The sequence below is a fragment of the Sceloporus occidentalis genome, unplaced genomic scaffold (genome assembly GCF_023333645.1).
Source record: "Sceloporus occidentalis isolate IW3139 unplaced genomic scaffold, rSceOcc1.0.p SCAF_3, whole genome shotgun sequence".
NCBI classification, from domain to species: Eukaryota; Metazoa; Chordata; class Lepidosauria; order Squamata; family Phrynosomatidae; genus Sceloporus; species Sceloporus occidentalis.
Genome location: NW_028316983.1, coordinates 92,854,679 through 92,870,436, shown reverse-complemented (window position 1 = coordinate 92,870,436; position 15,758 = coordinate 92,854,679). Strand labels below are relative to the sequence as shown.

The 15,758-nt window shown below is 39.5% G+C and overlaps 1 protein-coding gene across 1 annotated transcript; it reads right to left on the bottom strand.

Annotated features, from left to right (window-relative positions):
* On the bottom strand, positions 1–15,363 carry LOC149316424 (tRNA wybutosine-synthesizing protein 3 homolog). Its single transcript, XM_089515461.1, has 6 exons — positions 15,147–15,363; positions 13,377–13,457; positions 6,590–6,688; positions 5,563–5,634; positions 3,968–4,101; positions 1–2,568 (listed from the first exon to the last, which is right to left on the bottom strand). The coding sequence occupies exons 1-6, from the start codon at positions 15,339–15,341 to the stop codon at positions 2,349–2,351; spliced, it is 801 nt and encodes a 266-aa protein (XP_089371587.1). The 5' UTR covers positions 15,342–15,363; the 3' UTR covers positions 1–2,348.
* Between the last annotated feature and the right edge of the window lie 395 nt (positions 15,364–15,758).

The following is a 15,758-nucleotide window of genomic DNA, read 5'->3' as shown; positions in this document are numbered from 1 at the left end:
GATGATAATTCATGAAAGTTTAGATTTTAAACTCTAGGTGCTTAAGGTGTTTAATTCAGCTATGACTCAAAGATGAATTGAAGTTTTTGTGCCTCTTACTTCACTTGCATGAATTTACAAATCATGCATTCAAAAACTGAAATAATAAAGGAACAGTTACTTTTCCTTAGGACCATGATATTCCCTTTAACTTTCATTTTTCATTTAACTTCAGGAAATTCTTTTAGTAGGTTTTATGGCAAAATTTAAAAGCAATGTCTGAAAATAGGATAGAAATCCAACATTTCCTGTTTATTTCAACACTATTTCTTTTCAGATATATCCATGCACAATGTGCTGTGCCTTCCAACATAAATGTCATCTAATGATACTGTTACTCTTCTCACAAAATATGCAATTCCTGGCCAGAAGAGTCCCATATACTTGCTGTTTATGGTTCTTTCAGGTTCCCTGCTTTGGAACAATTTGCTTTTCATCAGGTCTTCAGAAATGCGGTACTGAAGTTCCTCAAATACTGGTATTTATTCTGTTTTGCCTAAGATCTGCTGCTCCTTAGATAATTTTGCTCAATATAGATATATTGTTCATTTGTCTAACTGGACAAAATAATTTGTTCTTTGGTAATCAACCACAAAGATATGAACAGCCTAGACCTGAAGCAGACAGGCCAAAGGTGTTGGCTTCAGGCTGCATTGGGGGCATGACATTTACACAATGCATGCCCTGAATGCGTCCGGAAGCCCAGCTGAGCCTGCCCCAACCAGGAAGAACCATCACAAAAAGGAGAGTCAAAAAGTCACTCCTTGCCAGTGGCCAGGTTGAGGACTGTGGTGGTGGCCATGATTGGGACTGGGTGTGTGCAGTTGCCTCGGTCCCAGTGCAATTGGCGTGGCAGCAGACCACTCTTTCAGGTCCATCTGCAAGCCATAGGTTTTCCAATTTACGGAGTTGTCACAAACTTGTTTGAACTTTCTGGACAATACTCCCCTCTCATTGACAGTCACTACCTCCTGCTAATTCCCCAGCAGCAAACAAATGAGTGGTCAGAAAGACAGCCTTTCTACAGATGGATGGCTTGTACTTGCAGCTTAATTATGATATCATTACCTCTGTTTAAATATCCATCTAAATACCCTGTGTATCCAGAAAGATTTGCATATTGCTCTGCAGTTTCTGCCCCATTGTGTCAGGGCAGAGAGAAGGGAAACAGGACTATTTCCCATCGGAGACAGCACCTGCCACTGGTTCTTCCTAGCCATAATGCACTACAGTCACTTCTTCATCCCTGCTATAACTATGATAACTGATGCCTGAGCTTGCTTGCTTTCATCCTCCCTCTCTCTTTTTCCTTAGATATGTGTTATATCTATGACAATTAAGGTCATAGACTTGTCCTATTATTGTTATCTGTTAGTTGCTCAATGGATCCTTTTGTCTGAGTACAACTTCTTTAAATAAATGAATAAAAGTTTCTGAAACCCTGCAGAGCTAAAATAATTGAAAAATTCATAAATTCTTAAGTAAAAATATATTTATCTTCCCCAACCTTGTGCCATTGCAATGTATTATACTAGAATACTAATCATCCCCAGCTAGCACGAAGATAAGAGAGGGTTGTATTAGGCTAACACCACTAAGAGGTAAAATGTATTTTCTAGTTGGCAACATGGTTAGGTTAGCTGTTTTAAGGAAGGATTTTGATGGTTTAGTTTCAAAGTTTTACTTTCAGAACAAGGGAAAAGTGAAAGGATACCAAATGAGTATTGACAGTGGCAAAGGTTACTACTCTTTACAACTGTTTTTTCCCAGTAGTTTAATAAAGAGTGAATTTGTTTCATGCTCATTTGCCTCTTCCAAATATTCAAAAGCATTGGTCCAAGAAATGTCTTACGGTCTTGATTGTTCTCTTCAGTGGGATAGGACGACAGATTTTTAAATGGTAGAACTGTGTTCAATGTTTTCATATCAGTCTTTAACCTCTGAACAAAAGTGTTCAAACAGGTAAAGCAAATACAGAGGAACACCAGTGCTTTACTATGGTGAAATCTTAGATATGGTTTGGATATTGCATATTCTGTATTAAAGATCACAGACTAAATAAGTTACTTCCAGTATTTAAAAAAAATCCATGGGATTTTTCATGTTCAACAGTTGTGGCACTTCATTACTTTTCCTGAAACTTAATATACTTAGGAGTGTTAAGTATTATTACTTTTATTGTAACCTAATAACCACAGACTTATTAAGAATATGCTACTTTCTAGAGCACAATAATACACTAAGCTCTTACAAAGAGCAATAGAAAATACAACATCATACAAACAAAATACAGATATGCCTACTATGTACTATACTACTTGCAGTACATTAATATTACTTTGTGCCTCATTTTCACTTTCTAATCCTGTATATTTCCCTGGAGAAGGACATATGTCTTCATTTGGGATTCCTTTAGCTTTCCCTTTTTTTCTGCAAGAGTCCATGGTACTGATCTTTTCTTTCTCCTCAAAAGGCAAACTACTGGAGTGATCTCTGTTTTCCAATGCAAACTGTAGACAGCTGTAAAATCTAAACAATAAACAAATAAATAAAGAAGATGGATTAATAATTCTTCAAGTCTTCATAGACATTCATGGCCTGAAACACATGGGTCTCCTGGCACTTTGGGGGGGAGGGAGCAGGACATGAAGACAACACATGCAACCGGATCTGGAGCGGCCTCAGCCTGCTCCAAGCATGACTCCCTTGTTTTTAGTTCTCTTGGTCTTGTAAATTTGGAAGCTACAGTTTTAGAACAGGAGCTACAGAGCAAATTAATGAAATCCCATGGCTTGTTTGTGATGCAAATAAGTATCTGTAGACAACTTAAAAGATCTTTTCTGATGCCATTGTCATAGTGATCATGTAAAAAATATAATGACAACACAAAAATATTACTATATACTAATATTTATGGGGTTACTGTCATGAATATGGAGAAGCAGAAGAAGTTTGATGAAAAATTATTGACTTGTTCAAAAAATGGCTCCTTAGGCCTAAATTCTAAACTTCATTCTTTGATCACTTCTGGCAAAAAGAGACAGAACAATATATATTAAAAGCTGACATCACAGCAAACCAATTTTAGCCTATCCAGTAGCTCACTCCTAATAACTCATTGTGATGGAGTCACTGGGCAAACTTGGTTTTCTGACAGCCAATTGCGGCAGTTCAGGCTGACTGTGACGGTGGGGCTGCAGAGGATGGCGTACATATAAAAGACAGGAGTGAATGACTGTAAGTGGGAATTTAAGAGAGTTGAAGAGAACTGAGTTGAGGGAAGGTTTGAGCTCAGGGGAGGTCCTTGAGTGACAGTTCTAGTGAGAGGGTCAGACAGGGAATCTGACTGGGCCTAGAAAACATCAGAGAAGTATTCTGACAAGCCAGTAGGGAAACTAGAGAAAGGAACAAAGACGATTATCGGACCAGCACTTACCGTGGGGTAAGCGCTGGTAAATCACCTCTAAAATGTTGAGGAAGCGTGTGTGTATGAAAGCCTGTTGCACTTGCTAAAGGTCAGAGGATTGTCGATTCCCCTCCAACGTCACTGAATCATTCATCTGATAATCTTCAAAGGATCTCAAATGATATTCAGTAAAGTCAATGGTTATTTGTTATAACAGAAGCCTCTGCCTGAGTGAATTCTAAACCATACAGGCAAAGACAAATACGGTACCTGACATATTAAACTTATAAGAGGAAGACACTTGTAATCCTAGCCCTTATACATTTAGGGAAAGTGTATAAAGAGTGGACTCTGGACAGATGTAACTGACAAGGGGCCTTCTATAAGTGAGAGGTAAAAGGTAACCTCAAGGCACAGAAAGGAGGTTGTGTCACACTCATCTATGTATTTTTTCATGTGATGTATATAATATTCAGTTAACAAAATGGATGGATGGACAGACAGACAGACAGTTCAACACACCTGTCAATTCTTCTCCTGTTTTCTTCCATCTTCCGATTAGCAACTTGAACAACAAAATCAACATATTCTTCACTGACCATCAGCTTTCCTTTCTGGCTTAGTGGAACTTCCAAGCAATGGGTACTCCGCACAGCCTACAGCAATGCAAAACCAGTGCTCTCAATGTTTCCAGCTTCACTGGGTCTTAAGTGTAAAAAATGCTACATCTTGGCCAAATTCAAGCATAAAAACATAACTATGGGGGGCTGGGAGGCATATTTGAATGGTGCTAACTATTTTATCACAATGACCAATGCAACACTATTTAAATAACACATGATTATTTCACATAGCCTCCATCAAAATAACTCATGGGAGTGACTACTATATGGTCATCTCTGGGAATGGTTGGGTCTACTGCTGCACTCAAGACTTGGGGGGGAAAATCACCTGGAGGCTTCTTGTCATAGATAGAAGCTTCTTCAATCTGTTCACTAAAATACCTTTCTATGGCTGCATTGACACTGCAGAAATAATCCAGGTTGACATCACTTTAATTGTCATTAAATATTCAGCTTTCTCTATCAGATAGCTCTGGTGCCACAATGAACTCCAGTACCCAGAATTCCTTATCACACTGACCACGGAGTTAAAATGATGCCAACCTGTATTATTTCTGCAGTGCAAATATAACTTTAGGCAGATCACATTCATATGCTCTGCTTGCCTCCTCCCAACACTCTTCGGCATTTTGGTGAGGGCCATAACTTTCTACTACAGGACTGTAGAGTCTCTGCCTTTGGTGCTGCTGGAATTCAGCTTTCCCTTGGTATCTGCTGGAGTTTGGTTCCAGGACCTCCCTAACCCCATGAATATCAAAATCTGTGGATGCTCAAGTCCCATTATATACAATAGGGTAATAAGATGGTGTCCCTTATATAAAATGGCAAAATCAAGGTTTGCTTTTGGGATTTTTAAAAATATATATATTTACAGTTGTCCCTCCATATTCACTAGGGTTAGGGGAACAAGACCCCCGTGAATATGGAAAAACTGCAAATAACAAAAACACTGTTTTTACCTGAGAGGACACCTCTCTAGGAATCTCTAGGTCCTGCAGCGCAACTCTGTGGTCAATGTCCAACATACACTGACCACAGAATGGCACTGGAGTAGCTATAAATGGTCTTTCAGTGCAACTTTTAGTTAAAGTTGACTACAGAGTTGCACTGGAGGACCTAGACAGTCCTAGAGAGAACATATTAATGAAATCCGTGTATAATCAAATCCGCAAATATCGAGGGATGACTGTATTTTAGGATGTGGATGGTTGAATCCGTGGATGCAGAATATGTGGATATGGAGGGTCGACTGCAGTTCAACAGCATGTGGAAACCCACAGCTGCCCTAAGCAAGTTCACCTGGGTACTGCACCCAAGGTCAATTTGATATTTGTGTTACCTCTGCTCAAATAAGTGCCGCTGCCATCATAACACAATCACATATACGTTATCCTCATGTTCGTACCAACATTGCCTATTAAAATTCCAACCGCATAGTGAGCCCAGAAGCAGTTTTGCATTTTTTCTATAGCAAAGTCAAAAACCAGAACATACCATCATGATTTTTCCTTTTCGGCCAACAGTTATACCAGAGTTCCTGAATCCGGCTTCTATAGCCACTGTGTGCTGTAAAGATAAGAGCAGACAGTGAAAATAAGTGACACACTTCATTGAGATTATATGGTAGGCTAAGGATGTACTGAAAAAGATTTGCAACAATGAAAAGAAGTGCTCTATCAACCACTAAATGGTTTTAGAAATATAGATAATTCCAATGCCTTGCTACATTATACCGAAATAAAAAGAGTCAGCTCTGTTTTGCTTTATTCTAAAATGTTTCAGCAGAAGGAAGTACTTCAAATAGTATGTAGCTATAAATGCTTGTAATTTGATTTCAATAGCAGTGTGTTGAAAAGCAGTATGAAAATACATTCCGAGTAAGGAAAATTATATTAAGGTTCCCATGCATGAAAGAGCTTGAATCTTTTTTCCTAAGCAGCAGAACCATTATGCCATACTAAAAGCTAATTCTGAAGAAACTTGGAGCTGTAAAAAAAAGCAACTTGCCATATAGCATGGACAGAGCTACCACTGGGGGTAGAGGGGGCGAGTGTAATATGACATCTCCACTAAGAACTTCTCCAGACTGTGACAGTATGACATATATATCAGCAAAAATTGAGGAAGAAATTAAAAAACACAACATTTCATTATTGATGCAGAAAAAGAAGAAAGGAACAGAAGTGCATTAGCCTGAAAAGGTATATGGTCACAGTCATAATTGAATGAAAGGTAGCAACTGAAGAGCAGTGGCTAAATCAATCAATGCCTGTGAAAGAAAACCATTAGCTACAAAGTACTGTGCTTATTTCTAAAATTCACTTTCTGATTACAACCAAACCATAATTTCACTTATGAATATCACATCTGTTCAAATAATGCAAATCCCATTTTTCCACAGTCATATTTTCTTAGTTATGAAGCACACAGCACTTCAGGGAATGCTCCTATGTGTGAAAACTAAATCAGGCGCCAACTGTTACTTATGTAGTAAGTATGGAATTCAAGTACAACACTTTACCAGAAGTTGTGCATCTTGCAGTTCTTGACACTGCACATGAAGTACAAAAGGCTCAAATTTGAATATGGCATCATCTTTAGCTTTCTGCAAGGCTGTAAGCTGAAAGAAACATGTTAATATCAATGCTACATCTATGAAAAATTATAACAAAAACACCAAGCTATTATATAGCATATATGAACAACAGAAACTGATTCAGCCTGCCAATTAAAATACTTATTTCTACATATTGTAATACTCAGATACTCTGCTTGGTTTATTCTTTTCTGTATAACATATTAAGGTTTAACTTCCCAAAGGTTGTACATAGATGGCTATGTTTCAGAAAGTTGGAGGTAGCATTATATGGGTGCAATTGTCCCATTCATTTTTGTATTTTCATCAAAAGTCTATCTAGTTTTATAATCTCCTCATGTAGTTCCAATGACTAAAACAATACACTGAAATAGATTAACAGCATTAATAAATAAACAAGATATGATTAAATGGGAAAAGGATTGGGAAGCAGTGAAACTCTATTTAACAGCTGCTTAGCAATGAGAAGTATGAAAATATCTTTTTCATGGGCACAAAAATAATTTTTGATGTATTGGAGAAAATTCTATAAATAAGTCTAATATATATTTGATTGGTAATTGGATGATATATGATACTGCTATTATGTTGGAAGAATGTAAATTTTGTAAATAAAATAGTAAAAAAAACTGGTGGAATATGGTATAGTAGCTAAATTAATGAAAAAAATAATTTATATTCCAACAATATCACAAGTACCAAGAGCCAAAGATGTATTTTAAGAAATCTGGTTCCTTTTATTCAATATATTATTGAGCATTAAAAGTCTGAAGACCCACCAAAAATACAATCCACATCCTGAAGAGGAACTTACTGAATTTAGATAGGCTTTCTGAAGTGACCCTTGACTTTACCTTGAGAATTGTTAATACATTAATTCATCTGAATGAATTAAGAATAAGAATGAAATTGAAGATCTACTTTAACTCTCTTTTTGTACTAGTTATCTAGTTATTAATGCTTGTATGAATTATCAAACTTAATATTGCCAATTACTATATCTGCTCCTATGTTATTAAATATTTTTAATAGGAAGTATTAAACAAGTAACAGAAAAACACACTGACTAAATTATATACTGAGTACTGCTGTACAAAAACTAGTAAGATTAATACAACGTAACAACAAAACGAGCATCCTTAAATATACAGTACTGTATTCACAAAAGTTAGTAAAGAAAATGCCCAGTGTCTTAATGGAGGGGGGGGGGAATAAAACAATACACTGAAAAACGCTGGAACCTGTTGTAAAGACATGACCAATGCATATTTTGGTGTAACACCCTTGATGCTCACTAGATAATCAAATATGTCTACTCCATCCTGATTATTCTAAATACACTTGTCCCTCCATATTCGCTAGGGTTAGGGGCACAAGACCCCCATGAATATGGAAAAAACGCAAATAACAGCTTGAAAATACCATATATATATATATTCCAAAAAAACAAAACAAAACAAAACAAAATCCCCAAACTATTTAACTATGCCATTTTATTTAATTGGATTTGAGCATCCACAAATTTTGGTATCCATGGTGGGGGCCCTGGAACCAAACCCCAGTGGATACCAAGGGCCCAGTGTATTTACAAATGACAAACAGAAGAGGAACCAGTAAAAGTGATTCCTTTTCAGAAATGTTTTAATTCAATATTACAACCCCACCCCACCCCCAATCTTGAGAGTGGAAGTAAATAGAAATCTAAAATAGGAGATTTCTGCTGTCAAATCTGGATCATGATTACGATCATGCCAGCATTAAGTAGACACTCGAACCCTTCAGAAGTCATTGCCTGTACACAGGTCTCTATTTCTCAGCATATCCGAAATAATATGATCTTAATTTAAGCATTGTATTCAACTACATGTATTAGCTGAGAGTGGTAGTTAATATGCAACAGATGATGGACATTCAAATGATATCTCATTCCTTCAGTGTGCGGACACAAACAGTGACGCCACAGCCAGTGGCGTCACTAGGGATGCGTGAAGAGTGTAGACTGCGCCAGATGACACCCTAAGGAAGGGTGATTCCACCTCCTCAAACACCTGCCATTTGGCAGAAACGGGCTGTGGCATTCATCTGCTTCCCTTTAAAATGCTTGAAGAGATGGTAGGAGTGGGGTGAAGCTCAGTGAAAGAAGGAGAGGCCCCAGAATTTTTTTAAAATTAAAATTTCAAAATTTTAAATTTTAATTTAAAAAAATGTATTTTTTGTAAATTCTTTTAAAATTTTCTTGAAAAACATCACATTTTAACTAAATCTGCACTATGTATATATTGATACATTTAGGTTGTGCATAAGATATTGTAATTTGAAGGTATGATTTTAATTTTGTTGGTTGTTTCTGTCACAACTATTAGCATTACATTCAGTGGTATATGGGAATTGTGATTTACGAGTAACATTAGTGCCAAAATGCATTACTAAGGATTCTGTATGATGGCAAATGGGAAGAGGGCAGTGGGGTGTGTGTGACACCATGAGTTACCCCACCGGGTGACACTAACCCTAGGGATGCCACTGTGCACAGCAACAAACTTAGGAAGTGTTACAATTTAAAAGCATGCATTTAAATATTACATAGGAAACTAACAGGCCTCAACCCATTGTTAAAGTGGACATGACAGTTTAACATTTCCCCCTATTATTGAAAAGCTACTATGAAATGGCATCTATTCAGAAAATAAAAAAGGTTATAAAATATCATTTCCCCCACTATCATATAATTTGGAAGTCATATCTCCTAACCTATAGAGCAGCCCTGTATGGAGTAGGGAATTAAACAGCAAGAAATCCATCACTTTCAAAACTCTGTTGAGCCAGGGCAGGAGGTAGTAGATTGTTTGCCACTGTTTAAGCTGACAGACCATCACCCGCCACTTTTCAGTCCTACTGGAAAGAATGGGAAGAAATTTAACCATGCCATCAGGTGTAGTCATGGGACTTGATCCTGCAGTGTGCTACAGTAGGAGTGGGTTAGATCCAGAGCAACCCAGGCCATCAATATTATCACCCAAGAACACCCCAATCTAGCCCAGATCTATATACACAGGGTTTTCCATGAGGACACCTGGATTTTGGGAATGAACAGGGCAACCTATTGGTGGATGATTTTCTTGACAACACTCAGCTTACTGCAATCTTATTCAGTAATACTGTGTAATATTTGCATGAATAACTGAAAGAAAACCATGCAGACTGCAATCCTGTACTAGCATCAACTGACTAGAAGACTTAACTCAGTGGGACTTGCCTTTGAGTAAACATGCTTTTTGCACTGCAGACCAAAGCTATTTTTTAAAAAAACAGCTGACAAAAATAGCTTCCAAGAAACTATGAAACACCATACTTTCAAGTTAAGAACATTAAATCACTTACAACAGCTACGTCTCAAAAAGCCAAATGGTTATATTCAACCCTTCAAAAAGAAAATATCAGCCAGATATTACAGTATATGGTATATTCAAATATCTTTCTTCATGCTTCTTCATTAAGATCTAAGGCTATAAATCAGAGTGGATTTTTTGAAGTTTCAATTCTTTATTAGTCTCTTAAAATAAATATAACAAACTTAAGATTGATTAATGTATGCTTTTGAGTATTGTTCCAGACAAAATATTGTTACTGTGAGGGTGCCAGCATACAGTATTTGGAAATTTATTTTAATTACAGGATCCTCATACATCTTGCGGCATGTGTGTTTTTCAGCTTTCATCTCTTTTATCCCAGGGACATATATAAAATATAGTGATTGTATTCATTATTCTAAGGCACCGATCCAAAAATATATAGGGGAGAAAGGGTAGAAATCCCAGATGCAGGAAACCTTTCTTTCACACATTTGTCCCAGCCATAATGTCAGAAGAAAAAGAGACCAGCCTCAAGAGACAGGACGGTTTCAAAAGCAACTTTTCGGTATCAAAGCTGCTATGGCAGATACTTCAAAGAAAAGTCTGGCTTTTCCTTCCTCCACACATGTTTATAGCTTCTTTGGCCTGTGGCCTAAGCCTATAGAAACCTACAAACCATGTTTCTTCAAAATGTGGATTTGAAATATGTGTTGTGATGGAAGAATATTGTTACCTTATATCAGCTAGATCACTAATTTCCTGCAAAGGGCTCAGCTTTAATATTAAAATACAGAAAGTAATTTCCTATTATATCTTCAAAACACACACAGCAGCCCTTCTTCCTTGAAAGTTAACTGCCAGATTCCCAGTGGATGAAGATCAGGCTCTCAATCAATAATTAGGAAAGCATAACTTTAGAAATGCAATTATATACTGGTGAGGGTAACCCAAGTCCTTTTTCAGATTTGAAAAATATCAATTTTTCATTAAAACAAAATATAGGGCGCCCTTCCCTTATGCGGGGATCCGTTCTGCCCCCCTGTAAGGAAACTTCTGTGGATGCTCAAGCCCCATTTAAAACAATGGGGCTCATGCACACGCTGTAGCATGGCGCATGTGCTGCAGCCTCATGCGCCATTGCCTTTTATGGCAAGCGGCTTTCAGCATAAGCTGAAAGCCACATAAAGCGCGCCCGCGTATGACGCAGGCACACTATAATAGTTATGCCATGTGGTCTTTGGTGGTGGTGGGGAATCAGATAAGGAGCTCATTCCCATTGGAGGAATTACTTGATTTCTGATCCGGCTTGGCTGCGTGTCAGAAATCGATCCCAAAAGGTCCCTCGTCCCCACTACAAACGGGACTTCTGGGAGCAGTGAGACGGAGAGAAACAGGGGACTTCTGGGAACAGGAATGGAGAGAAACAGAGGACTCTGGCAAAGGCAAGGCAAACGGGAGACTTCTGGGAGCACTGGGAGAGAGAGAAACAGGGGACTTTGGAGAGCAGAGAGGGAGAGAAACAGGACTTCTGGGGCATCCTGGGAAGGGAGAAATGGAGGACAATGTTTTTTTTTAATTAAACTGAGCGCATATGTGATTGATTGCTTTAGCAAGTACATGCCTTTGCAAGTAGTTGCAAAAGCGATCAATCAAACATGTGCTCAGTTTAATTTTAAAAAAACAAGTACAAGGGCAGCACTGACAGGGGAAGAAATGGTGGATCTGTCATAAACTGAGGAAGGATGGTAAACACCCCTCTGACATTTGTCCCTCCCCTCCTAAATGCTGCGACTCGCTTCAGGATCGATTCCTGTGAAAAGAACTGTAAAAAAAAAACCAGTATCAAGTAACCCTGGGTTCTTTGTGTTTGCCCTGCTTCTTTTCTCCTGGAATCGATCCAATGAGGATCAGAAGCGGGTTCAAATGGGAACGAGAGTCGTTTGCCCTGAATCCTGTTTCGGAGCAAACTGCAATGGGAATGAGCCCATAGTGTTTTTTTAAATGTGTGTGTGTGTGTGTAACCATTTGTACAGGTATAAAATGCTCTATCTATGGATCTATAGGAATAATTGTGGTATAGTCTGCTTTCAAGTAGTTTCTGCCTTATGCTGACACTAAGGCAACCCTATCACAGGGTTTTCTGACATTGAGAGTGTGTGACCTGCCCAGTGTCACCCAGTGAATTTCTATGGCTGAGTGGGGAATTGAACCCTGGTATCTAGGGTTGTAGTCCAATGGCTCAAACCACTACGCCATGCTGTCTCTCATAAGAATGGCATCCTTAAGAAATCCTGTATTAATCAGGGAACAATTTCATTATCTGTATGATAGTATAATGCCAATGTTCATTATTCAAAACTTCTTACCTTAGCTTCGCAACACAACCACTGAGGTCCAACTCTGCAGAAATAACCCAGTTTGAGACTGCTTTAACTGACCTGGCTCAGTGCTAGGGAATTCTGGAAACTGTAGTTTACGAGTGGCATCAGAGTTCTCTGACAGAGAAGGCTAAATGTCTCTCAAAACTACAATTCCCAAGCATTGAGCCAGGACAGTTAAATCAGTCTCAAACTGGGTTATTTCTGCAGTGTGTTTTGGACCTAATATAAAATACTTGCTTTCCTAATTATGAACCAAACATAAAATCATTTTTTTTTATCTGAAGAACCTGAACAATTTCAGCATAAAACATTTCCACAGTGCAAGAATAGATGCAGCAACAATGAAATAAAATCTCGGGGGGGGGGGGGGGGGAAGCACTAAATGAAAGAAATTAAGAGATAATAAAAGTTCTCATATTGTCAGTGTAACAGATTTATTAGGCAAATTTTTAAAAATCTGTGGCTATCATACTAAATTTTATTGTAATGTTTCCTATAAGCAATCCAGAGCCTGCCCTCACCTGGTAGATATTGGAAGTAGCTACAATTTCTTGTCAACTAAGCCTTCAAAAGATTTTAAATTCCTTTCAAAGCATTCATCACTCCACAAAACTTCTTTTGCCACTACCACCATCTTCACCATGACAAGTCCAACTCTGCTGAGTTTTGGAATTATTGGCCTGTTACAGACAGCCAAAATAAAGCTGCTTCGAGTCACAGTGGAGGTATGGTGTTTCAATGATGCATGCGTCCTAAGAGTCCAGAAGCCACACCAAAGCCATGCTCCAGTTCTTAGGGATGGAGCGTGGCTTTGGTGTGACTTCTGGACTCTTAGGACGCATGCACCATTGAAACACCATACCTCCACTGTGACTTGAAGCAGCTTTATTTTGGCTGTCTGTAACAGGCCCTTGAAACTATACAAATGAAGCAAATAATTTTTCCACTGCATGTAGAGTAATTTACACTGGTTCTTACCACGTCTTCTATTGTACAAATTTGATGGGTCACCATAAGCCAGGTACAGTTTCGCTTCTGTATCTCAAAGCCTGTGGTAGCCTAAAGGAGGGGAAACAGTTTTACCAGTCTCTGTAGACAAACAACAACAACAACAACAGCACAGCACATGGGGTTTTCTTGGCAAGATTCAAGGTGAAAGAGTATTACAGGTTTCCATGGCTAAACTTGGTCTCCAGAATCATAGTTCAACCCTCAAACCAATATAGCACTCTGGCTGTAAAGAATACTGGTCTGAACAGCCCTCATGAGGTTTGAAGGGAGGACTGTCTGTTAAAATATTAAGTTTGGAAGGGACACTCTTCTGGAAGGAAATAGAGTTTAGGGGCAGGGAAGTGGGTTATGAAAGCCACTGAATTTAGGGATCAGCTGAAATTGCTGCTTCTCCGGATGTGTAGTATTGCCTCCTGTGCATAAAAAGGGATGGAAAATGAATTTTATTTCAAACAGCTGATAGTCTGAAAACTGGGGAGGGCTCCTGTGCCTTTATTGCTTGTGTAGAAGAGGGAATTTCAGCAGGTGCTGCTTGTCACCTGGTCCAGCTCCCATTTTCACTCTGGCAACCCAAGTCTCAGGGCATCTTTATGATTACAGTAACCATTTTATTTATTATCCAGGGAGGGAAAATGCAGTCTGACAGCATCTTTAACAACAATCAGCACCTGTCTTCATAGACTAGAGCCCACCTCTTCACTGGCTGCCCTTGGGCAAGTCACACTCTCTCAGCTTCAGAGGAAGGCAATAGCAAACCCCCTCTGAAGAAATTTGCCAAGAATATGCCGCAACTGCAGAAATTTCCAGAAATAGCCCCTGAAGGAGGCCAGTTGGTGATAAGGCCGAAATGCATTGGGCTTTGGACCATCACACAGCAGCTGAGACTTTGTTTCCTTCTACTCTCCTACTATTAGCATATATGGCCTCATTCCCACTACATAATAAACCAGTTTTCAAACTGATCTGAACTGGTTTAAATGGCCCTTGTTTGCACTTGCATCAAATTTCTCATGTGGTTTGCCAAGGAGGATACAGAGCTAAAACCATTTAAGCCAGTTCTTCCAGATCCGCGGCTTTCCCTGCTTCTTTTGAAACAAATTGATTCAGCGCAGGTGTGGACACCTGCCTATTTGATTCGGTTCTTGTGGTGCAGTCGCCCCCGTGAGGTGACTCCATGTTCAAGCAATCCATTGCTGAATGTGAATGCGAAGTGGACTAAATTGAAACAGGTAGGTTCAATCACAGCTTGAGTAGCGTGAACTTCAGCGCTAAAGTGTTTCATCGATTTGACTTTAAAAACTCAATTTATTCTGAAGCGGAAATGAAGCCATTTATAATAATAATAATAATAGTTTATTTATATCCCGCCCCTTGAGGTCAATCGGGGCGGCTAACAACGATAAAATGCAATACATTTAAATGTAAGTTAAAGGGCGTTGTCTTAATATGTACTCTTGGGGTTTTCAGATTTGGTTAATATGTCCTCTCTGGGAATATGTAGGTCCCCCAGCGCAACTCTATGGTCAACTTTAACTAAAAAGTTGCATTAGAGATTCCTAGAGAGTACACTCCACTAGGCCTTTGTAGCTCCTCCAGCGCAATACTGTACTCAGGTCAATGTCTGGCAGATGACGACCATAGAGTTGCCCTGGAGGACCTAGAGATTCCTAGAGAGGCGTCCCCTCAGGTAAAACCATGGCGTTTGTATGGCGCGGCGTGTTCCAGGGCCTGCTTCACCTCGGCGTCGGCGTCAAGGGGGCGTGGCTGCTGCTCAAGGACGACCACGCGCCCCGAGCAGGAGCTGGTGGTGCAGAAGCTTTCGTGGCCGTTGAGGAGCCGCACCAGGCCCTCGATAGGCTCGTCCACGCTGCCCTTGCGGCTCCCATCCGCGCGAGACAGGCGCTGCTCCTTCCAGCGCTTGAAATCGGCCATCAGGGGAAGCCGCGCCCCCTTCTCCACCCATCTTCTCCACCAAGAACCCCTCAACGGGCGACGCTCCTCGCCGCCATTTTGTTGCAACGGCGGCTTAGTTGGGACAAACTTCAACAAAACCACGGAGCTTATCGCTGCTTTACACTCTTCCAACGGGGCTAGGTCGCTTTAAATGCGGTCCCTGCCTCCTATTGCATTGTGGGGGTTGTAGTTCAGTGAGACTTAAGAGCTCCATGGCTGAATATTCTAAACGCCCCTTTCTAAACTATAAGTCCCAGAATGCAACAGTAGACAAGGGCCCCATTTAAAGAATGTAAACAGATAAACTCCGTCACATTTGAGGGGGCTTTCCATCCCATTCATACACGATGCTTTTTCAAAAGGTCTTTCATGTGGGGAACCGGCTACCACACTGCA